The sequence below is a fragment of the Triticum urartu genome, chromosome 1A (genome assembly GCF_056163025.1).
Source record: "Triticum urartu cultivar PI428250 chromosome 1A, HENAU_Tu73, whole genome shotgun sequence".
NCBI classification, from domain to species: domain Eukaryota; kingdom Viridiplantae; phylum Streptophyta; class Magnoliopsida; order Poales; family Poaceae; genus Triticum; species Triticum urartu.
Genome location: NC_141873.1, coordinates 579625193 through 579649844, shown reverse-complemented (window position 1 = coordinate 579649844; position 24652 = coordinate 579625193). Strand labels below are relative to the sequence as shown.

The 24652-nt window shown below is 43.8% G+C and overlaps 3 protein-coding genes across 5 annotated transcripts in view; 1 reads left to right on the top strand and 2 right to left on the bottom strand.

Moving 5' to 3' along the window:
* LOC125533212 (putative E3 ubiquitin ligase SUD1) overlaps nucleotides 1-12377 on the top strand; it is a 36034-nt gene extending 23657 nt beyond the window's left edge. Inside the window, exons 2-8 of the mRNA XM_087539195.1 lie at nucleotides 9144-9560; nucleotides 9953-10468; nucleotides 10565-10752; nucleotides 10833-11116; nucleotides 11226-11359; nucleotides 11451-11588; nucleotides 12000-12377. Of these exons, the coding sequence (XP_087395321.1) occupies nucleotides 9144-9560; nucleotides 9953-10468; nucleotides 10565-10752; nucleotides 10833-11116; nucleotides 11226-11359; nucleotides 11451-11588; nucleotides 12000-12377 (2055 nt within the window). The remainder of the gene's footprint in view (nucleotides 1-9143; nucleotides 9561-9952; nucleotides 10469-10564; nucleotides 10753-10832; nucleotides 11117-11225; nucleotides 11360-11450; nucleotides 11589-11999) is intronic.
* LOC125540263 (putative E3 ubiquitin ligase SUD1) lies at nucleotides 2434-6465 on the bottom strand. Its single transcript, XM_087533100.1, has 8 exons — nucleotides 6170-6465; nucleotides 5364-5780; nucleotides 4489-4992; nucleotides 4188-4372; nucleotides 3797-4083; nucleotides 3559-3692; nucleotides 3335-3472; nucleotides 2434-2869 (listed from the first exon to the last, which is right to left on the bottom strand). Exons 1-8 carry the CDS (start codon nucleotides 6392-6394, stop codon nucleotides 2489-2491), a joined length of 2271 nt encoding a protein of 756 aa, XP_087389226.1. The 5' UTR covers nucleotides 6395-6465; the 3' UTR covers nucleotides 2434-2488.
* Nucleotides 12378-13127: 750 nt separating the features above from the next.
* LOC125531891 (uncharacterized) lies at nucleotides 13128-18725 on the bottom strand. Of its 3 annotated transcripts, none has more exons than XM_087533091.1 (15): nucleotides 18465-18725; nucleotides 18226-18369; nucleotides 18079-18136; nucleotides 17305-17356; nucleotides 17005-17087; nucleotides 16069-16933; nucleotides 15708-15813; nucleotides 15493-15626; nucleotides 15200-15292; nucleotides 15061-15118; nucleotides 14502-14637; nucleotides 13873-13967; nucleotides 13670-13793; nucleotides 13411-13582; nucleotides 13128-13260 (listed from the first exon to the last, which is right to left on the bottom strand). In XM_087533091.1, exons 1-14 carry the CDS (start codon nucleotides 18524-18526, stop codon nucleotides 13481-13483), a joined length of 2112 nt encoding a protein of 703 aa, XP_087389217.1. In that variant the 5' UTR covers nucleotides 18527-18725; the 3' UTR covers nucleotides 13128-13260; nucleotides 13411-13480. The 3 variants fall into 3 exon arrangements, with proteins under 3 accessions (XP_087389217.1, XP_087389220.1, XP_087389214.1); XM_087533094.1 differs by having other exon boundaries at nucleotides 15229-15292; nucleotides 15512-15626; nucleotides 18465-18724; XM_087533088.1 differs by having other exon boundaries at nucleotides 15061-15292; nucleotides 18465-18724.
* Nucleotides 18726-24652: the final 5927 nt, after the last annotated feature.

The following is a 24652-nucleotide window of genomic DNA, read 5'->3' as shown; positions in this document are numbered from 1 at the left end:
CTGGGTCACTTCATAAATAGTGCCAGGGACAAGTGACACTATACATGATGGCTGAGATGACACGTGAATAGTGCTCGGGTACAATTGTCTCGTCCGTGGTATGGCCGCCACGTCGGGGTCTTGTCGATGTCGCTTCGGGCTGCAGTCGGCAGCTGGCTGGTTGGCGTAGTCGGCAGCCGGCTGGCTGGCAGAGTCGGCAGCCGGCTGGCTGGCGCAGTCGGACTGAGGGGCTTTGCTAGCCCCGATGTCTTGAAATATTGTCTTGCCGTCCTCGGGGTACCCGTGGTCGATTACTCCGACAGAAGGTAATAGAGACATATGGGTCGATGTGCAGACGCCTCCAGTTCTACCATTATGTGAGTTTCTCAACCATATTTATGTCTTCGATATGAGATTATTTGAACTAGTTAAATAATTAATAGATCTCAATTTATATTGACAGCTTACTTCCAATCAAGCAAACATGTCTGGCGCTTGGTAGACAGGACCGTCCACTGTCCCGGGGCTGAACTAAACTGCGAGGAGACAAGTCATTATGTTTCATGGCTTGAGGATCTTGATGCTGTCAAGACAAATTCTTTCCTGCACTTAGAAATGTTACTACTCAAAACGTGCGACCAATAGTGTTCGTACTGAACTACGGTCACATATATTTAGGAAAGATGGTAAGATTTCTACTATTTCTCCTCAGTGCATCTTTTGCATACATTATTTTTTAAGCTAAACTTCATTGCTAAGTATGTTACTATACGATGTTCTTCAACAGGGACTCCCGATGAATGTTGTGCCTGATTGGATCGAGACTAAATATACCATGAATATTGTTAGCTTACGGCCAAGATATCCTACAATGCACTTTAGTGCATTCAGGATTTCTAATAGCGAGGAATGCTTAATAGTAAAAGACTGGAGCAAAATTATGAACGATCATAGAGAAGTACTAGGGGGCAGCAACCAGAAGCGCAACCCACGATTAGGAGACAGGTTCATCTGCATGCTCCAATATGATGAATCAGCAAGGCTATACATGTTCTATGCTATTTTACCTGAGAGAGAGCAGCAGGAGTGATTAATTAGCTAGTTCATGCTCTTAGTACTTGTCCTCTCATGTCCGTGTTCTTCGTCCTGAACTTAATCTCAAAGAGTGATTTGCTTTTGTGGTGTTATGAACGCTTATAATATCATTACCATGCTGAACTTGATGATATCTTTGCTATGAAAACCGTTGGTGATGATATATATGATGCAAGAGTTTTTATATTAATTAATATGATGATGATGATGATGAGTTATTATATCATTTATGAAAGAAATTGCATATTAGTTTCAACTGGATGGATTCTAGCTAAGTGATCAAGTATATGCCATATTCATATTACCTCGATCACTTAAGTAGGTGATCAAGTATATATAATATGGATATGACATATACTTGATGACTTAGCTAGGATCCACGCATCCAGTCAAACTAATCACCTAATGATTTAACAACTCATTATAATGTAAAACAATCACTAAATTAAATTGAAAACACAAAATTAAAGTAAAAATAAAAAAGAAAACCAAAACACACCCAAACATTTAGTACCGGTTGGTGTTACCAACCGGTATTAATGTCCTACGCGTCCACGGAGCTGGCTCGTGCCACGTGGTTGCCCTTTAGCACCGGTTCGTGCTGAACCGGTACTAAAGGGGGGGGGGGGCTTTAGTGCCTACAATTTAGTGCCGGTTACCGAACCGGCACTAAAGGGCCTTACGAGCCGGTGCTATTGCCCGGTTCTGCACTAGTGATACATACATACATACATACATACATACATACATACATACATACATGCATGTTTGTTTCGGCAGACTGGCCTAGTGCTTCAGCCAATCAGCCTAGAATTTCTCTGAGTTTAGGCAAGTTTATCTTGGAGCAAGGCATCGAGTTTGCCCATTCCAGGGCAAAACTTTTGTGCCAAGATTCACAAATTCTAGCAAGGAAATTTCTTTTGTGTGTGTGTGTGTGTTTTGTCGTCACTCTGGTATGTTTGGACTATGACCAAAGTGTACCTTACATGATTTTTGGCAATAACCGAAAACTTGGTATTTGTTCGATAATTGACAACATTTTGTCATGTAACTCTTTTGTCAACTCTAGTTTGTTTTCTTTGCTAATGTTGGACAACTCATGAGCAACCAAAAATTCAACCAAATCATTTGCTAGTTAATGTTTTGTTAGGAAAACCTTCCCCGCTTTTTCTATAATGATAGCTGCACTTTCTAAAAATAATATGAATAGATAGATGCTTCCCTATGGTGCAGTTTGTATGGAGACATTCGGACAGACATGGTGCAAATTCATTATCATCCATCCAAGCCAAATGCACCTCTAATTAGTAAATTCATTATTTCATTTATTATGTCTAAATTAATCATTAATATCACCATATCCATGTCCGTACAAAACTATTGGAAATAGAATTCTCCGGGAAGAGTCCGGCCTTCACCTATCATCGGGGACATCTTCCAACCTCTTCCCGATGACGTAGCGCTCATCCCTGATCGAATCATGGAGTTTGACACACAACACCTTGAAGAGATAGCAGAGCTCACAGGAGCCGAGGCTGCCCAGCCATGCGAAGCGATATACTGCTGAGTTCACAGCAGCGGAGTAGCCAAATCTTGGGAAGACAACCTTGGCGAGCACATAAGGAACGCCTAGAGCAGCGAGTAGTCTCGTGGCAATAGGCATGAAGATTTCTTGCAAGAACCAGAACATTGATATCTCCCAAGAAAGACAATCGGCCTTCCACCGAACAATCGTCGGAACCCACCTTTCATCAATGATATAGGCAAGGACAGGTCTGGCCCTTATCTGCTGAACCTTCAAGACAAAAATCCGGTGAGTCAAATATGTTTGCTATTGTTGACCTAAGTATAAGCTAATGAGAATAGTTTGGGAATTGGCTGCATGCTACCCAAAAACTGTGGCAAACAGAAACAGTGATAATTATGGAAATGCTTGGCGTCCCATAGGAGACAAGGAAATAGACGGATTATATGAGTTATTAATAATGGGAATAAAGAAGGAAACTGAACTTTGTCAGTGAGACCTGACTAACCTAAAATATGAAATGAGACACGACTTTGAGTGCCATGTAGCAAATCATTCCCGATTTAGATATGTTAAATTTGGTACATAAATGAGCAACATACACCCTCTGTCCCATAATATAAGATGTTTTTGCAAGTTAATGTTAGCTTGCAAAAACGTCTTATATTATGGGATGGAGGGTGGAGGGAGTACAATTTAAGAGAACAGAAAGCAATAAGAGAAGTTGCCACTCACCAGCTTTAGCCAGATTCTCATAAATAGAAACCCAAGGGCCCAAATGTAGGATAATGAAACGTCGTCAGCAGGCCCAACGATAGGTGATATTAGAAATAAATCAACCAGCAAGCCATTCAGGAAGGGAATGGCGATAGACTGAGAGAAAACAGCTTTTAAGTTATTTAACTTCAGCACAGAATAGAGAAAATAGAAAGAAAACCACCGCAAGTTAAGTAGCTCACCCATAAGAACACAATCGTTGAGTACTTCAAAGCTAGATGGCGTGGTCTCCCACAAGTCATGCAGGCAATTGAATCTCTAGTGGCAGCAATAATGGTTAATATGATGCCAATCCCAACAACCAAAGCAAGCAGATCTAGGAGGGAATATCGACAAGTAATTAAGCCAAAACTTGATAAAAATATATTCGCTTTGCTTACGAAGGAAGTTCAGCAACCATCTAGTATGAATAATCATTACCATTGGATTCAAATCCACTTGCTACTGGCAGCTGGGTGATGGCAAGCAACAAGGGACGCCCAATTGAGATTGGAAAAATGAGCACAGCCGAACTGTATATCGCAACAGTCGACCATGCAAGCACCACATTAGTGCCATACGAATACCGAGTTACCTTCTTCACTAGCGACTCAAGGTATGTGACTGTAGAAGTGCCCTTAATGAGAAACCACACAATGAAAACACGAGAAATTGAATTGGCATAGTTTCGTGGCGCTTGCCATAATGATAAGCCTTCAGCAGCACAACTGAAATTAATAGCCACGAATCACAGACATTAAAACTAAAGTGTTCTAAAAAACCCGGACAGTACACATCAGATGAAACAAAAAAAGGAATTAATACAACTTACGTGATAACTAATGGGAACAGCTCCGGTGCCAATTGGCCAGCAATTTGAACAGGAGCAAAAATTACTACGGCCATAAAGATAACATCATACAGAAGAGCACGCTTAAAATAAAATTTGTGGAATGGTTCCTGAATATGGTTACGGTGGATGTGGCAACAGGGACAGGCAACTCCCAGCCTCAATATCTAGCCACAAGATAAACAAATTACAACACTTATTATACCCATGAACTAGTATATACTGCATATACTATAATACTAGTAACATCACGAGGTAATATAGATAAAAATATGATAAATACCTTGTGAAGAGTTACGGATAACCAGAGACGTAGATTCAAAAAGATGTGTCCAATAAAACAATGATGAGAAGCTGAAGCAAAAGATGGAGCAAACAGAAGTTCCAACCTTTGAGACATTGTTGCACCAAACATTTTTGAAGTGAAGATATCAAGCAACCAGCCAAAGAACAACGGGTACATTATAAATGCGCTCAGGAGAATACTTGCAAGAGTGGTAAAACCTGCGGTCTCTCTGAGGAATCTAGCATGGAGCCGTCTAATGAAAATTGCAATCATAAGGCGCTCCCCCCTAAAGTATTGCAGAGTGTTCAGCCCAGGAAAAGTGACACCGACAGAAATGATAAGTCCATATCCAATTAGAAGGGCAGAGCCTGTTGAAGTGTAGGAGTTGACTTCACCCACACTGGAAAAACTGGAACACGATATGCACCAGTGGATTATCCTTCCCAGCGAGAATGGGATAAAAACCAAAATACAAGCAAGAGCCATGTCAAATATTACCACCTGATTAGAAAAGCATGTTGTTATAATTTTCTGGAAATATATGAGTACAAAAGGTAAGCATAAGAAATGTGAGGTGGTCGTTCATATCATATATTGTACTCCCTCCGTCCCATAATATAAGAACGTTTTTACACTAGTGTAGTGTTAAAAACGTTTTTATATTATGGGACAGAGGGAGTATATAACAACGAATATCAAATTAGAAGGATATTAATTAGTTCTTTACTGCAAATATAAGAACCTAATGATCTTATTAGAAGAAGCACACACAGAGAACATTGGTTGAGAAGCAGAGCATGTTGAGGACTGATCAACTTAGATAGAAACTAACTCATTAACCTGAACAAGATTATATTGCTAACAGAGCATACCATCAAGAATGCTTCAACGGCAAGTAGCGCAAGGACTTGCAAGCCATCAAATCCACGAAACCCCTGACGCCAAGTTTCTAGGCGCGCAACCCATTGTGCAAATGGAGCTACAGCAAATGGAGCAAACTGGCGCGCGAATGCAATGCAGAGCGCAAATAAAGCGAGGGCGGAGGCGGTAGAAAGACGGAGGGAGAGCAAACAGCACGCTTGAGCAAAGGATCTAGCAAGCGCGAGGCGCCAAGCCCAGAGCGCGGCGAGGTGAACGGAAAACTCCGGCACGACGCATACGGCGAAGACGAGCAGCAGCAGCAGACCCGTGAGCTTGTCGGACGCTCCCACCATGAACTCGGAAACGGGCAGCCTCGCGGGGGCGTCCGCGGCGTAGAGAAGCCGGGTGGTGATGCCGCGGTTGCATACCTGAAATGGTTCAAAATGACCGAGTGCGTCAATGTTGGCATCACATCAGATCATACTAAATGAAATATGAAAAGGAATTGAACGCAACCACATCACCACTGTGACAAGAACATACTACATTGCAACAATATTGACAAGAACGTGTTAATTGATTATACTCCACAAGGGGACATTTTTCACCGATCTCCTTTTTCAGTAAGTCTGACATTGCAAACAGCATGACAAGAATGCATTGATATTTGAGTATTTGATCACATTACAAAATGGTAAATTTTGCACTTCACTAGGGAATTAATCACACGATCCAGCCAGCTTGACATGACACCTACAGCGGCATGGAAGGATCATGGAGGGGAAACCCTAGGTCGGAGGGATCGAGAGACAAATACCTCGCATAGGGGTTTTCCGCGGGCGGCGATCCACCGGAGCTGGCACTCGTCGTGGACGAACCTGATGCTGCCGCGGCAGGCGCATGGGCTCCGCAGGGGGCGCTCCGCCTCGGCGGGGAGACGGCAGATGCGGCACAGCTGCTCCTCCGCCTCCTCCTCTCCTTGGCCTCCCTTCGGGGAGATCCTCGCCCCCTCTTCTCCTCCTGTGGCGTCGGCGACCACCATTGATCGGCCTTCCCGTCGTCTCTAGCGCGGCGACAGTGAGTTTTTTTTTTAGATCAGCGCGGCGAGAGCGAGTGAGAGATCGTGTAGGAGAAGCGGCAGCACGGGAGATGTTGGGCCGCTCTTGCTCTCTTCTCGTCTAGCTAGGGTCGCCGGCCCAAGGAGAATCCGTGCCATTATTTTTGTTCTTCCGTTTTTCTTCTGCTAATCCCCTTACCTTTTCGCTTTTGCTTTTTTGTACCCCTTTTCAGTTCTATTTATTTTGTTGAATTATTTACCTTTATTTCAACTATTTTTTCTGCTTTCTTTCATATTTTTTTGGCTGTTAGTGTGTACCATCAGTCATCGGCGAATATTTTTAAATTATTACATGTTGCTACAAATATTTATATGTTCAAGGCCAGACAATTTTTTCTTTGACATTTAGGTCCTATTGTTTCATAAAAATATTAGCATTGATGAACCCATCGTTTTAATCAAAGTTCTATGATTTTTTTAATTAACACGCCAATTTTTTAAAATTGGTGATTTCTTCAAAAATACATGAATGCTTACATGCATAACAGTATAAAATTATTATCCGTGTTTAAGAAGCCAAGTCAAAAATTACCTGACTACCTTCTCAAAAATACAAAAACATTTTTGACACTACATTTTTGACACTACATTAGTGTCAAAAACATTCTTATATTATGGAACGGAGGGAGTACATATTACCTGACTAGAAAGAATAGTTAATATAGGTGATGGTGATCTACATCTGCAGGTATCATGTGATGTTTTGGGACCAAGAGTTACTTATTGGTGTAGACCCGAATCTCAAACTTGTAAATCGTGCTTTCATCGTGTAAAATCTTGTGCTTTCTATCTATATCGATGGTTGCAGGCCTAGTGGAGGTGTCGGAGTCCTATGTGACAGAGGCCTAGGCGTCCAAAAATGTCCCTCCAGTTTGCATTCGGTTTGGGAAAATTCAGACAAGCAAATGCGACAACGAACAAATACGGTCTATGTTGGATGGATAGCTACGTCTGGACAACTCGATCCGCACGTACACTAGTGTTTTAAGAGTCGGAGTTGGAGATCCCTAAGATATTATTTTCACCTCACCGAACGACTTTACCACATGCGAATGACGTTCTTTCTCCTCATTAACAAAGTATGGTAATCTGTCGCCGACTCCAAGAACCATCTCAAGGCATGGAACCCCTCTCCACTTCAACGTCACACTCAATCCTTGTGGCGCTGGCGCACTTGGTTGAACTTTTTGTAGCCAACAATCAACAATGTTGTCCTCATGCTCATCAAGAGAGGCGCTCCACTTGAACACCAAAAAATAGTGTCGACAATTTTGCCCATGGGTATACAATCTTGCCAAGTATCACCCATGCCTGTATTCGTAAGAAAAACCACCGTTTAAAAAAAGTTGGGTCAAAAAAAGCTCTCCAACAGCCTCGTAAACGCGAAAAAAATTCACAAAATCCCATAAATCCTTCGAAATTACCCCTCCATCTATTGGAAGATGGCCTTTTCATAAAAGTGCCACATCAGCTAACCGCCATTGGAGTCCGCCGCGCCATCACCGTTGACCACTGCACACCGCAACCAACCGTTGTTGCGCCGCTTGCCTGCCCGCCACCGCCTCCGCTTGCAGCCGCCGTCGCCATTGCGCCAGTGCCAAAAACCACTTTTAGGGAAAAAAATTACGGAACTGAGAAAAGACCTAACCTGAGAACTTCTAAATTATATGGACACCCCCGTAAAACTACTATGATGTTTTTTTTACATAAATTCTAGGATATGCTCTAAGAACAAACATGAAAACGGAAGTAGCATCATTATTATTTGATAAATAGATAAATAAAACTATAATAAAATAAATAAAAGAGAAAAGGGAAAGGGAAAGAAAAAGAAAAACGAAGAGAAGAGGTAAAAAATAACCCGGAGTCTTCCTGGGCCGGCCTTAGCTGTCAAAGGATAGTCCAGGTGTGACCGTGTGAGTGAAGAAGAAAGCCACACCTGGTGAATCGCAAGGACGGCCCAGTATCACTCTTCCTCACTCACTCTCGCCGTCGCCGTCGCCGCGCTCGAGACGAGACACCAACGGCAATGGCGACCACCGGAGGCGAGGACGAGGCGATGTTCTCCGCGGAAGAAGACTTCCGAGACGAGGAAGAGGAGTTGGTGGATCAGTGCCGCATCTGCCGCCTCCCCGCCGGGCCGGGCCGCCCCCTGCGCCTGCCGCGGCAGCATCAGGTTCGTCCACGACGACTGCCAGCTCCGGTGGATCGCCACCCGCGGAAAACCCCGCTGCGAGGTACCGCCTCATGTCTATGCCCATGTCTATGTGATGTGATTCCTTAGGGAAGTGAAAAGTGTACCCCTTTTGCAGTGTGATTAACAGTACATTCCTGCCATATTGTTGCATTGTAACGAGTTATCGGCATCATATCCGCCGCGAATGATCGATCCCCTTCACCCTGTCGCGGTGCTTGGAGCGCGCTTACTTTCCTTTCTTTCAGTTTTGTTTGGACACATCTTGTTTACAAATAATTTTAACCCCTCATACTGCGTGCCGAGCGTCGCACATTACTACGACCATGATTCCTCACTGACAATCAGCCCCCCCTCCCCCATTGTGATGTGATTAGTATGTTCTTGTCATATTGTTGGTGTGTTTTGTGCTTAATCCTTTTTGTGTTCCATTTTGATGTTGCTAAAGTTGATGCACTCCATCGTTTCGAACCATTTCAGGTGTGCAACCACGGCATCTCCGCCCGACTTCTGTACGCCACGGACGCACCTGCGAGGCTGCCCATTTCTGAGTTCATAGTGGGCTTGCCGGACAGGCTCACTGGTCTGCTGCTCCCACTCATCTTCGCTGTCTGCGTCGTGCCGGAATTCACCATTCACATCGGGACCCTCTGGTCATGGCGCCTCGCGCTTGCTAGGTCCTTTGATGAAGCACACTATCTGCTCTCACTCCGCCTCTCTACCGCCTCCGTCCTCGGTTTGTTCGCGCTCTGGGTTGCATTTGCATATGAGTATATGCCGTTTGCTGTAGCTCCATTTTTCCACTGGGTTGCATGCCTGGAAGCTCGGCGTCAGGGGTTTGGAGGATTTGATGGCTCGCAAATCCTTGCGCTATTTGCCGTTGAAGCGTTCTTGGTGGTATGCTCGGTGCTTCTCAACCAATGTCCTCTATCGATCTGCTGCCTTTTTTATGCTATGGCGAATGATAAGATCATTATAGGTTCTTATATTGTAGTAAAGCACCAATTAATGCCCTTCTGTTTTGGGGATTGGAGCAGCATTTAGCACACATTGTCATGGTTTCTTGTTTGTTCAGAGTTGGTTACGGTTCAATATGGCTCCAATTCAAAGTTTATCATCCTAGAGGTGTCCAGATAATTAGATGAAATAGTAGCAAAACTAAAATTAAGGTCACATGAGAAAACTACTGTGCCATGTTATATGAAATAATACGAACGAACACACCAAATTTCGTATGATTGGTTTTCTACTTGTTTGCAAAAGTTGTAACAGTATTCTTGTCTAACCAGGTGGTGATGTTCGACCTGGCCCTTGCTTGTGTTTTGGTGTTTCTCCCGTTCTCTTTGGGAAGGATCGTCTTATGGTGCATATTGTGTTCCGATTCTTGCAATGTGGGTGAAGTCAACTCCTACACTTCGACAGCTTCTGTCCTTCTAATTGGATACGGGTTTATCATTTCTGTGGGTGTAATTTATGCTGGGCTGTACATTTTTGGCCAATACTTGAGGGGGAAGCGCCTTGTGATCGCAGCTTTCATTACAAGTCTGTCTGGTATATTCCTCACAGGGATTACATGTTTTACCAGTGTTGCCAGTTTTTGTCTTAATACCCTGCACGGACTTATAATATACCCGCTCTTCTTTGGCTGGTCGCTTGATATCTGCACTTCAAAAATGTTCGGTGCAACAATGTCTCAAAGGTTGGAACTTATGTTTGCTGCATCTTTTGCTTCAACTGCTCTTCATTGTCTTATTGGATTCGAATTTTTGTATCTACACGGCTTATGGTCCACACTTCTTCACAAGGTATTTGTCATACTATATATGTGGCCTCATCATGTCAATAGTATATGGAGTATATGATTCAGGGGTATAATGGGTGTTGTATTTTGTTATGAGTAGATATTCAGGCCAGGAGTTGCCGTTCCCACTTTCGACTATGATATTAACATTGACGAACCATTCTACAAATTTTATTTCAACAAGCCTCATCATCTTCTGCATGGCATTCTCTATATGGCTGCGGTTATTTTTGTTCCTGTTCAAATTGCTGATCGTCTGGCACCGGAGTTGTTCCCATTAAATATCACGTAAGCATTCAATTTAGTTTCATCTGATGTATTGGCCAGTCAACACCTTATTTTAATGTGTGTGATCGTTGCTACTCCAGTTGGCCTGCTGAGAGCTTATCGTTTTGGCAAGCACCTCGAAAAGTTGGCGATTCACTTTCTCGTGTTCTTCTTCTGAGGCTTCTCATTGACGAAACTTATATGCCAAATTATACTGTGTTGCTAGTGAAGAAGATAACTCGGTATTCGGTTGTCACTAATGTGGTGCTTGCATGGTTGACTGCTGTGATATTCTATTCGGCTGTGCTTATTTTTCCAATATCAATTGGGCGTGCCTTGTTTGCCATCACCCGGCTGCCAGTAGCAGGTGGATTGAAATCCAATGGTAATGATTGTTCAGAGATGGTTATTTGACTGTTAGGCCTGGCTGTAAACAAAGCAAATATTTTCTTTTTATCATGTTTGGCTTACTTGTTGATGATGTTTTCTCTTAGATCTGCTTGCTTTGGTTGTTGGATTCGGCGTCGTAGTAACTACTATTGGTGCCTCTAGAGATGCATTTGCCTACATGACTAAAGGGAGAACGCACCTTCGAAATTTGAGCCAAGCTCTGATTGTGTTCTTATGGGTGAGCAACTTTAATTGCGGTGGTTTCCTTTGTATTTTTCTTTAATCTATTTCATGCTATGGCCAAAGAACTTTGTGTTTTCTGCTCTCAGTTGGCCATCGTTCCTTTCTTGATCGGGTCGCTGGTTGATTTATTGCTAATACCATCACCCACTGGGCCTGATGATGAAGTTTCGCTTTTCTACACTTGGTTCCTGGGATTTCGATCTCTGAGAATCTGGGTGAAGCTGGTGAGTTGCAACTTCTCTTGTTGCTTTCCGTCCTCTCATAGTTTATCCATGTATGTACCATTATACCAAACTTAACATAAAAAAAATTGAGATTTTATAATATAATCAGATAGGGACTAATTTGGTACATTGCACTCAAATTGCACTGGTTGTGAAAACCACACTGCTAAAGCGAGTACCAAAAAGAACACTTCCAAATTTTTATGTTAAAAGTCACATCTCATCCCCAAGTCCAGTTTTTATACATTATATGCCCATTATTAAACTCATGCACTCGCACAATTAATTATCGCTATTTCTATTTGCCACACTTTTGGGTAGCATGCAGCTAATTCCCAAACTATTGTCAGTAGCTTATAGTTAGGTCGAAAATGGCAAACTTTTTCAAGTGGCCTGGTTTTCATCTTGCAGGCCCATGAGACAAGGGACACACCTTTCCTTGCCTATTTCATCGATGAAAGGTGGAGTCCAAAGATCGTTCGGTTCGCTGCGGGTTCTCGTTCAGGGAAGGTACGGCTGCGATTTTTCCTCCGAGAACTATTCATGCCTATCGCCACGAGGCTGCTCCCTGCTCTGTGCATTCCTTATGTGCTTGCCAAGGGCGTCTTCCCAAGATTCGGCTACTCTGCCGCCATGAACTCAGCAGTCTACCGCTTCGCGTGGCTGGGTACCCTCGGCCCTTGTGCGCTCTGCTATATCTCCAAGCTGTTGTGCACGAAACTCCATGATTCGATCAGGGATGAGCGCTACGTCATCGGGCAGAGGCAGGGAAGACGTCGCCGAAGGTAGCTGAAGACCCCTATTCCCTGAGAACAAGGATCCGGCGATATTAACGGTTAGCGCGCAAACATGAAGGAATTGTTGATGAAGTTTCCCGTGGAGAACCGTGTCGTTTTGATGGTGTTGCTCCCGACGAACGGCTCTTGTGTATGGCTGCCCCTTTTTTGTGAATGTCTGCCCCTTTTTTGGACAGCATTCTCATGGAGGAGTATGTATATATATATATATATATATATATATATATATATATATATATATATATATATATATATATATATGTGAATAAGAATACTGGTACTGTCGAAACCTGGTGGAGTTTGTTGCCTGTGTTAGGCTTCAATTGCAGTACCTATTCATGTCTGGCTGATTTGATACTTCTCTTTTTAATCAAATAGGGATACTGGTACTGTCGAAAGACGAATAATAGCAGGATGTGTTTCCAAATTATTAATGTAAATACAATGTTTTCAGCTGCTTTTCGTAAACTATGTCAATGAATTCCAACGAGCCGAGAATTGCCCGTTCGGAGGCGCGGCTATGAAGGATAGGGAACAAGAGCGAGATCATGGAGAGCAAGCCTTGAAATGCCTTTGTGAAATAATGAAGTTACTAATTAGTGGCACATTTGTTTGGATGATCTCAAAATTTATGTTCTAAAGGAATTTTTCTTTTTTACCCAGCTTGTTCCGTCAAAAAAATACAATCCCAGCCTTCCTCTGTCATCTAACTACCATAAAAAAATCAAAAAAAAATTAGCAGTTGATGGTGAAACCATGTAGATATAAGCGGTGGAAAATACTGCTCATGATTCAGGGCTACCCAATGTTGCACCGGTACAAACTAAACCACATACAAGTAACTACACGATCCAGATAATGTACACGCACTCAGCGCAAATGAGCCACATCAACAGAGACTTCTTCAGCATGACAGTATCGTCGTCATCCAAAGCTCCGCACAGCAGAGGCATTAAGATCCAAGATACCAAGTTTCTTGGCGAATCGACCACCCATCCATTGACCCTAGTGGCACGCTCTGCTGCCCAAGGGTACCCAACACTGGCACAGGATCTTCCATCCAGCAGAATACTTGGATTTCGGATGCATGGAGTATCATCGGTGTTCACGAAGAGTGCAGTTTTCGTCTGCGCTGCCCTGTTCCTCAAAGTATGCCGTTATGGCTTTCAGCTTCCCATTGAGGTAATTCTTCTCCACCTGCCAGAACAAAAGGGCTCACTATGACATCGGTCTAGAGGCATCGCCATCGCTACACTGCGGTGATGTCAAGCCAACATGACATACCTCAACCGCCCATGGAGGATCGATCGACAAGCACATGTCCGCCAGCTGGTCTAGGTCACTGTTGCGAGGAAGGAACATGACTACTCTTGAAGCGATCGCCGTGGCAACTTTGAAGAGATGGTACCTGAAGCGTTCGACTAGGGCATGTGAACATATGTGAGCACAGCAAGGAAACAAACAATATTCTGAACCAAGGAGCTCACCCATCACAAGGCTTAAGCATGGTTTTGACGTCATACACATCTACTTTTGCATAGTCCGGTCCACCCCATGGAGGTGACATGAAGACAGTTTCCCCCTGCACACAACAACTTCTCACGAAAGCATACAGACCAACTTGTAGACCGATTAGAGTGGCATAGCAATAAGAAGGTAACTTTTTTAGCTTAGCGGTAGTGCAAAGCTTCCTGATCTTAGCCCCTTCTGTCCCATCTCTTAGCACTGCTGCTAGCTAATTTCTCTCACCTTAACGTCTGGTTAACAACTAGGCATGTAGATGTTAAAACTTGTTTACATTAAGAAGGAAGTTATCATTATGGCAGTCATCTATGATTACGTTCTGGGACTGAACTTGAATGCTTACAATTGGTGCATTTTCTAATAAACTGAAACTGAGGCTATGCCCTATGATTCCAAAAACGGTTAGAACAAAAACTTCCTCTTGTTGGACTTCCAATGGCAAAAGATCGGTACCCTACCTAATAGTTACAGTGAACGAAAATGGTCAAATAAATGTGTTCTCACTGGCAGCTATGAAAGATATGCAGCTGTACGGAATGACATGTGCAGAAACCTAAAGGCGTGATAATCTCAAGGTATAAGGCATACATACCTTCAGATGAGGTGCTATACGGATAAAATCTCCTATAATGAAGTCTATATGATCATTGACTCCATAAACAGTTGCATTATGCTGTGCACAATCAATCTTCTGTGGGTCAATGTCAACAGAAACAACATGCTTACACCTGAAAAAGAAAAGATGATGTCAGAGACGTGGAAATCTACAGTTTGGGTACTGTAGAAGAAACTTGAAAGTTCACCTCATATCATCTTCAACCATTATGCATGCTAATTAAGAAAGTCAGCTATAGCTCTAAATACGGATAAAGCAACTTAGAAGCCATTCTTTTCATATGATGTGTCATTTTACAAGACACAAATACCTCGGTATAAACTAGATGAGTGCACAAACGCGTTTTCTACTGTCATTCATTCTCGACCAAGTATGCCCTTGACGCACACAAGACACATTATACTGAAGGTTGTTAGTGACCACTATTATCAAGCAAAGCAAGAAAAAAGGTACCTATGGAAAAGTAAGGTTTCATGCTAACATATCGTTCATCATCATTAACAGAAGATATAATAACACAATAGCAGTGACTTACTTTGTGGCAAACTGGATGGTATTTCCACCTACTCCCGTGAAACAGTCAATCAATATGCCTGCACCAACACGAGATGCATGATGCTTTGCAATGGGCTCTGGCGTTACTGAAAACCACCCCTCTTCATCCATCTTTATACCACTATCAAAAAGGGAGAAAAGCGAGTACCGCTGATTCCAATACTTGGCGATGTCATTGGAAATGTTTTCTGCCAAGTCCTGACATGAATGAGCTGTAGAATTAGAATGAAATAAAAAGTTAGTTACCTTATATACATAAATAGAAAAAGTACAAAAGATGTAGGTCCAGCAACAAGCTGCATATTGACACCACCCTCACACAAAAAGAAGAAATCTGCCAGTCAACGATATCATGTGAAAAAAATAACACAAACAACTCCTAGGAAGCTCTAACTGAGTAATATGGTCTTACACGATTGAGATCTCCTTACTCTCTTTTTCTTTTTGGTGGTGGTAGCTTCCTGGCTCACTTCTAACACTTCAGCCACTGAACTATCATTCTGCATATTTTCACCATCTTGTACTTCATCGATGGTAGCTATCACACTACATAGAGATGAGATGTTAATGAAAACCATACATATGTCAAGGAAGCAAGGAAACAACATTTAGTATAATCAGGCACACCTTGGATATATCGACTCTTTATCAGGAATGTCTGATAAACTTTGTGCTTCATTGTAATAAAGATCATGCCTCTGCTCATCTAGATGGCTGTTGTCACCAGCCTGATCTGCCAGATAAGAATGCTTGATATCACTAAACAAACTATTAATTATTGGTAAGGATAGAATATAACAGCTATGAGAAAGAAATCTCTAGATAAAAATAATTAATGCCACGGATAAGGATATTAATAACTGAGTTGATTTTGTGAAGTGTCAGCATCAAGACTTGTACTGTATCAACACAGTAAGCAATGTCCTCTGGGATCAATGCAAAATAACAAATCTCTTGCGGATCACATAAAATGGAATTCACATCTTACCAAATGTTGTTTCTCCATTGTCACATGGGCTCGCGTTAGCTCCATATTGTACAACATCTTCATCAGGTTGTGAGATATAATGCTTGACACAGGATAAAACTCCAGATGATTTGTCAAGCTTTGCATTGATTTGATTGTGTTCTTCCACGAGTGTGCTTGTCAGTTGTGATACTTGTTCATCCAACCCTTGAGATGAATATGTGCTACAATATGATACAAAATCCTCCAATCCTTGAGGGGGATCCCATGTAGATTCCTGTGTCAGGATGTTGTAATAGTAATACCGACTATAGAACTGATCCCAAAGAACCTGCCAATCTCCGCATTCATAGTAAAAATCAGAGCCAGAGTTTTCAACATGATTATTAACAGGAGATGGTTCTGCTGGACATGGATCATCATTATCATGGGACGTGGGTGGAGTCTCCCCAGATATTTTATCTTCTCTTTCAGACGATTTTTCTTCATGACAAAGTTCAGCACAGGACATTATAGATTCATTATCAACAGAATTTCGCCCCAGCATCACTTTGTTCAACTGCATAAAACTGTCCGCAGCTTCATTTTGTTGAACAGGAGAGCCTGATTTTACTGGACTGCTCATGTTACCATTTGGTTCACACTGATTAACACTGACTTCACCAAGCGTCTTTTCAACATCACCATGGTAGGCTTCACTGTAACCCGCAGTAGTCCTAGATGAAACGCATGAGTTTGTTTGCTCCATGCAATCCATCGACTCCTGAACGTGTTCCAGTTCTTCAGAATCTGTGCATGTCCTAACATTATCATCCATTGGAGTTCTTGCCGCTTCATATGGTGCTTGTCGTCCCTGATGCTTACCCTTGGCAGGTGTCTTCTTTTTCTGTAACAGGTAAGGGCTTAGGGTACAGATTAACCAGCAGCAGAACTCTACATGCTGTTTTGGGCACTTACCTCTTTCCTTGTGCTGAATGAAACAGGAAGCCCCAAAGAACCCATGAGACTAGCCAATTCCATATCTTCAACAAATGAATGGTCTGTTGATAACAAGAAACAACAGACAGTATATCAGAAGAAATTGGTGGATACTTGCAGCAAAAGAAGAATAACAATCTGTAATGATTTGTTCGTATTATTTTTTATGTGCTGTCTGTGCGGGGACAGTGAGTTATGATATGAGCCAATGCTGCAAGTAGGGTGTTTACGAACGTCAGAAGAAATAAACTCATTGGATTACAGGAAAGCAAATCGCACCTTCATCTGTCTGCTTGGCTGCTTTGTTGCGGGTTTTGGCTGTTTGAGATCCCTGCAAAGTTGAAGGTTTTCAAATTGCTGGTACGGAAGGCTGAAACACAGAATGGAGAATGAAGACCATGAAATAAAAAACAACATCAACTAAACATACTCTCCAAGTAAAACAAATATTTAACTTGCCGCATTTACCCCCTCCCCCCTAGCCCTAAAACCCCCCAAAAAGGAGACAAAACGTTAGCGACATTTCGAGTCAATGTATCGTGTAACGTGTATTCACCATTCAATTTTTGAAGTGATCTCAATAAAATGATGTTGGCATATGTAGTATACTGATTTGATGGTCTTGCTCAGGAAGTAAAATCGTAAACCATGACGTAGCTAGTTCAACCGCACGAGCTATTCTTTTGAAACATGATGCTAGTGCAATAAAACATGCTGGTAGAAGGAAATGATTGTTCCTTGGCTGTTCTGTTCTTTCACAACAGAACTCTGAATGAAGATCATGCCACCAAGAACAGTTCGCATGCCTACCGGGCAAAATTGGGACTATTATCTCTAAAAAGAAGTTAAGGTATAAATCACATTTTCTTTTGTGAATTAGTCTTTGGAAAACTAATCGGCTGGTCTGCTGCTCGTCCTGCTCAACGGGCTACAGAAGAAGCAAGATTTTCCATCTTGATATAACGAAATTGTCAACTGAACTGACGACCAAGCACAAGACTCAGAATCATTCATGAGCTAAATCATAGATGAAAGAGGCTGGAGTCTTCTTACCGTGCAACCAACCGTCTCAGTGGCACGCCAATCGTGAGGCTTCACATAAAAATCATCCCTGCAGCGAAGAAACGAGCTGTGTAAGGGGAAAAACACTGAGCTGAACGAGGAGGGTCGGAGAGGGACGAGGACGAGGGGATCGATTACCAGAGGTGCACTTCGGTGAGCCTGAAGAGCCGCCCAAGCTTTCTCATCGACGAGGACTCCGCCTCCGCCGCCGCCGGCATCTCCGTGGGCACCGGTTCGCGGGCGGGCGCCGCTTCACACGACCCGGGGCCGGGGTCGAGTCCGCTGGGTGGGGAACGAGGCGGAGAGTGAGAACTAGAGATATGGAAGTAGGGAGGGAGGGGCATATGGGGGGAGGGGGGGAAGCAGGGAACACCCACCTCAGCTCGCCGTCGACGCCCCGTCGGGGCTCCTGCGGCTCCTCGGCCGCCGTGGCCGCCATGTGACTCCTTTCCTCGTTGTCCGCACTGCGCTGGATTCGCTTTAGGATTAGGATAGGGTGAGAGGAGGATTCGCCGTGGCCATGGGAGAGCTCGCGGCAGAGTACAGAAGTGGCGGCTCCGGCGTGGAGCAGCAATGGAGTCGACGGAATAGCGGCGGCGGCGTGGGGAGATAAGGGCTAATGGGCTTCCGAAAGAAAGGCTGGCCGATTATTCCCGAGCGATGATAAGCCTGGCATCAAGTACTGCGGCCCATAAAAATAGGTATACTGTTTTTTGTTCTTAAAAAAAGCATTTTATTTTATTAAATAAATAAATAAGTCAAATATATATACTCAGGTATCTAAGGGACATCCAGGGAAGGACGCCGGAGGCGCGTGTCGCCACCATGGCTACCATGGAAGAACGCAACATACCATATATAGGAGATTGAAAAGATGGGACGCAGGGACGCACCTGTAGTCCTGTGCATGGAGGGTAGAGGACACGGACGTCAATGCACATCTGCAGTAGCAGTTCGCAACTGGGAGGTAGGATGACGGCAGCGGGCACCGCCGCGACTGGACTCGCTAATTAGGGATGGAATTTTTCGGGGGGAGACGGAAGAGGCGTTTTTAGGAAGAGACCTCCTATTGAACGCCCGCGTGCGTCGAACGGTAGAGCTTTCGCTGAAAGCACGCGCAAACGGGCCGGCCCATGGCAGCGTCGAACCTAAAATTCAGCAAAAACAAAACGTGCCACGCGAAGTCAAACTCCAGACCTCTGGTTGCAGAACACCCCTGGTAACCACTCGAATTTGTATGTTAGAATGGTAAATCGCAGCGCTAAACTTTTAAGTATCTATCTACAGTAGCAGATCCGTCTTTTTTCAAAAAAAAAACATTCATGGAAAAACTGTGAGCAAAATTTATTAAAAAATGCGAAAAATATTTTAAAATGTGAACAAATTTAAATTCAAAGGAAACCTTTAAAAGGGAACAAAATTCTAAGAAATGAAAAAAAATAATAACATAAACAACTTTATATGCCCTGAACAATTTTTTAATATACGCTGAACAATTTATAAATACACATTGAACATTGCTTTGATATACACTGAACATTTTTAAATACATGTTGAACATTTTTATGATGTACGCGGAACAATTTTCCAGTACACAATGAACATTTTTTTAAGATACGCTGAACATTTTGTTAATATACAGTGAACATTTTCTTAAAGTACGATGAACTTTTTGTATAACACACAGTAAAAGAAGGAAAACAAAAAATAAACAGAAAAAAGGGGAGAAAGAACCATAAGAAAAACCAGAGAAAATAAAAGAGCAAAAAAATATGAGTGAAAAAAGGGGAAGAAAAACAGAAAGAAAAAGCAAAAGAAAAAACCGGGACAAAACAATTGAAAACTGGCCAAAAGAGTGAAAAAAAACTGGAAGCAAAATACCCATATAGAAGAAAAACGAAGAAAAAAACCCGCAAGAAACAAGGAAACAGTAGCGAACCAGATCCGTACGTGGTCTGGCCCAAGTGGGGACTTGCTTCAGCGAAGGCTCGTCCTCTTGACGCCTGCGGGCGTCAAATAGGATCTGCCTTTTAGGAATGGATAGGCAGGGAACACGCTGAGTTTGTGCACTTTCGAGTGGGCCTCTGTGGACCATCGACTGGAAAGGCCCGATTAATGACAGCAAGTCCAACACGTTCTGCGGAGCAGCTGCCCAATCATTATGGGCCAAGTGGGCTGCGCCTGGGAGAAGGAAATAATTTCCACAGATTACAGTTGGATGGCTGAGCTAATCCAGGACGTTAGTGAAGGAGATCCCACGGCTCAGGGGTTCAAATCGCTGTAGAGGGGTGTAGGTGGCTGAGTTATACTGTTTTTAGTAATACGGGATGGAATCCAAGTTTCTTTTTGTGCGGAGAAACTCGCTTCACCAATGAGAGGCTACCTTGTCTTTTTTGCAGAAAAAAACTGGCTGGATGGGTTGGTTCTTGCATCAGGCTATTACCTCGCCATCACAGTTCAAGCCCGCTCGCTGTTTTTCTTTTTCTTTTTGAGACTATATACTACATGTTATATTTTTTTTCTGAAGGGTAGAACTAAACTTTATTCATCAAACTCCACAACATGTGGGATACGGTTAAGATCATGGGATTGGCCAAATCAGAAGTGGCGTCCCAGATCCAAAGACAAAGAAAATTTAGCTAAGCTATGTGCTTCTACATTCACTTCCCTACGTTCAAAAGTAAAAAACATTGAAAAAGTTCTGCTTGACTACGGATCTCACTAATAATAGCACCGTATCTTCCCCGAGCGTCCTTGTTGATGTCTGAGATAACTTGTTTCGAGTCCGAGGCCACGATAAAGCTTTGCAGATGCAGATCCTCGGCGAGTGCAAGGGCCTCGCGGCATGCGATCACTTCAAGGGTGGCTGGATCGTCGAGACCTGGGATCACCAAAGATGAACTTGCTATGAAGTTCCCTTGTCTATCCCTACACAGTGCTGCAGCTGACCCTCTTCTGCCCGGACGAACTCCCGCGTCCACATGAATCTTTGCGAAACCCGGTGGTGGGATCTTTGGTAGTCGTCTAGGTTCTCTCGGGGGCGCAACAGAATCTGATGGGCGGCTTTCCTTGCACATGTCAAGCTCAGATATGAATCTTCTGATATATAAATGAGTCGCTTGAGGGGAATGAAAAATGCCCTCGTGTATTGCTTGGCGCCTAGATGACCATATTGCCCATAAGGTTACCGCGATGAGAACGAACTGATGATGCTGCAGGGATTCCATAAGAGTAAAAAGCCATTGCTTTGCATTCGGTTCCGTCGTGCTGACCAGCTGCTGCGCTAGCTCCTCATCCACCAGTGCCCAGGTACATCTCGCGACGGTGCAGTTGATGAGAGAGTGTCTCCACGAGTCCTCCGCCCCGCAAAGACCGCAGCAAGAAGAGTCCGTCATTTTTCTGTGAGAACGCACATCCTCCGTTGGGAGGGAATGCTTCGACAGGCGCCAGAGAAACATACTTATCTTGGAAGGAACAGGTGTCTTCCATAAAGTTTTCCAAGAACTTTCTTCAGCCGACGTACTTGAGGATCCAGGACGTTCTTCAAGCCATGGTTCCCTGCGCTGGATTGTTGAGACCAACATCCGGTAGGCTGATCGGACCGAGAAGTTTCCTTTGTTTTCAAAATGCCACGACCAGAAATCGCTGATATTTTGGGTGCAAATAGGGATCTGAATAATTGCCTGGATGTCCATCGGCATGAAAACCTGCTGCAGCTTTTGCATGTCCCATGATGCATTTGTGGAGTTGATCAGCTCCGAGACATGCACCGGAGGATTAGGAATCAGACTTACATGAAACGGCGACGTCGATGGACACGTGCGAAGGCCCAACTACATTGGCTTTTGTATTACAAACCCAGTGAGCGACGGACGCGGCGATGCATGCCCAGGCTAAGGCCCAGTCAAGCTACAAGCACAATAGACGACCCAAATGAAAGACTATGGGTTGATTCCTAAATCGTCAGGGGCTTTTTCACAAGATCTCATGATGGGCCAAGAATATTACCTTCCTTTTGTAGGGGAATGTAGTAATTTTAAAAAAATTCCTACGCACACGCAAGATCATGGTGATGCATAGCAACGAGAGGGGAGAGTGTTGTCTACGTACCCTTGTAGACCGAAGCGGAAGCGTTGACGCAACGTAGAGGAAGTAGTCGTACGTCTTCCCGGTCCGACCGATCCAAGCACCGTTACTCCGGCACCTCCGAGTTCTTAGCACACGTACAGCTCGATGACGCTCCCCGGGTTCCGATCCAGCAAAGCTTCGGGGATGAGTTCCGTCAGCACGACGGCGTGGTGACGACGATGATGTTCTACCAACGCAGGGCTTCGCCTAAGCACTGCAACGATATGATCGAGGTGGAATATGGTGGAGGGGGGCACCGCACATGGCTAAGGAACGATCACGAAGATCAACTTGTGTGTTCTAGGGTGCCCCCCTGCCCCCGTATATAAAGGAGGGAGGGGGAGGTGCGGCCGGCCCCCAAGGGGTGCGCCTGGAGGAGTCCTACTCCCACCGGGAGTAGGACTCCCCTCCTCTTGCCTTGTTGGAGAAGGAAAGGGGGAAGGGGAAGAGGAAAGGGGGGCGCCGCCCCCCCTTCCTTGTCCTATTCGGACTAGGGGGGAGGGGGGCGCGGCCTGCCTGGCCAGCCCTCCTCTTCTCCCTTATGGCCCATGTAGGCCCAATAACCCCCGGGGGGGGGGGGGGTCCGGTAACCCCCCGGTACTCCGGTAAAGTCCCGATTTCACCCGGAATGATTCCGATGTCCAAATATAGGCTTCCAATATATCGATCTTTATGTCTCGATCATTTCGAGACTCCTCGTCATGTCCATGATCACATACGGGACTCCGAACAACCTTCGGTACATCAAAATGCATAAACTCATAATAACTGTCATCGTAACGTTAAGCGTGCGGACCCTACGGTTCGAGAACAATGTAGACATGACTGAGACAAATCTCCGGTCAATAACCAATAGCGGGACCTGGATGCCCATATTGGCTCCTACATATTCTACGAAGATCTTTATCGGTCAGACCGCATAACAACATACGTTGTTCCCTTTGTCATCGGTATGTTACTTGCCTGAGATTCGATCGTTGGTATCCAATACCTAGTTCAATCTCGTCACCGGCAAGTCTCTTTACTCGTTCCGTAATACATCATCTCACAACTAACACATTAGTTGCAATGCTTGCAAGGCTTGTGTGATGTGCATCACGGAGAGGGCCCAGAGATACCTCTCCGACAATCGGAGTGACAAATCCTAGTCTCGAAATACGCCAACCCAACATGTACCTTTGGAGACACCTGTAGAGCTCCTTTATAATCACCCAGTTACGTTGTGACGTTTGGTAGCACACAAAGTGTTCCTCCGGTAAACGGGAGTTGCATAATCTCATAGTCAAAGGAACATGTATAAGTCATGAAGAAAGCAATAGCAACATACTAAACGATCGGGTGCTAAGCTAATGGAATGGGTCATGTCAATCAGATCATTCAACTAATGATGTGATCCCGTTAATCAAATAACAACTCTTTGTCTATGGTTAGGAAACATAACCATCTTTGATTAACGAGCTAGTCAAGTAGAGGCATACTAGTGACACTCTGTTTGTCTATGTATTCACACATGTATTATGTTTCCGGTTAATACAATTCTAGCATGAATAATAAACATTTATCATGATATAAGGAAATAAATAATAACTTTATTATTGCCTCTAGGGCATATTTCCTTCAGTCTCCCACTTGCACTAGAGTCAATAATCTAGATTACACAGTAATGATTCTAACACCCATGGAGCCTTGGTGCTGATCATGTTTTGCTCGTGGAAGAGGCTTAGTCAACAGGTCTGCAACATTCAGATCCGTATGTATCTTGCAAACCTCTATGTCTCCCACCTGGACTGGATCCCGGATGGAATTGAAGCGTCTCTTGATGTGCTTGGTTCTCTTGTGAAATCTGGATTCCTTTGCCAAGGCAATTGCACCAGTATTGTCACAAAAGATTTTCATTGGACCCGATGCACTAGGTATGACACCTAGATCGGATATGAACTCCTTCATCCAGACTCCTTCATTTGCTGCTTCCGAAGCAGCTATGTACTCTGCTTCACATGTAGATCCCGCTACGACGCTTTGTTCAGAACTGCACCAACTGACAGCTCCACCGTTTAATGTAAACACGTATCCGGTTTGCGATTTAGAATCGTCCGGATCAGTGTCAAAGCTTGCATCAACGTAACCTTTTACGATGAGCTCTTCGTCACCTCCATATACGAGAAACATATCCTTAGTCCTTTTCAGGTATTTCAGGATGTTCTTGACCGCTGTCCAGTGATCCACTCCTGGATTACTTTGGTACCTCCCTGCTAGACTTATGGCAAGGCACACATCAGGTCTGGTACACAGCATTGCATACATGATAGAGCCTATGGCTGAAGCATAGGGAACATCTTTCATTTTATCTCTATCTTCTGCAGTGGTCGGGCATTGAGTCTTACTCAATTTCACACCTTGTAACACAGGCAAGAACCCTTTCTTTGCTTGATCCATT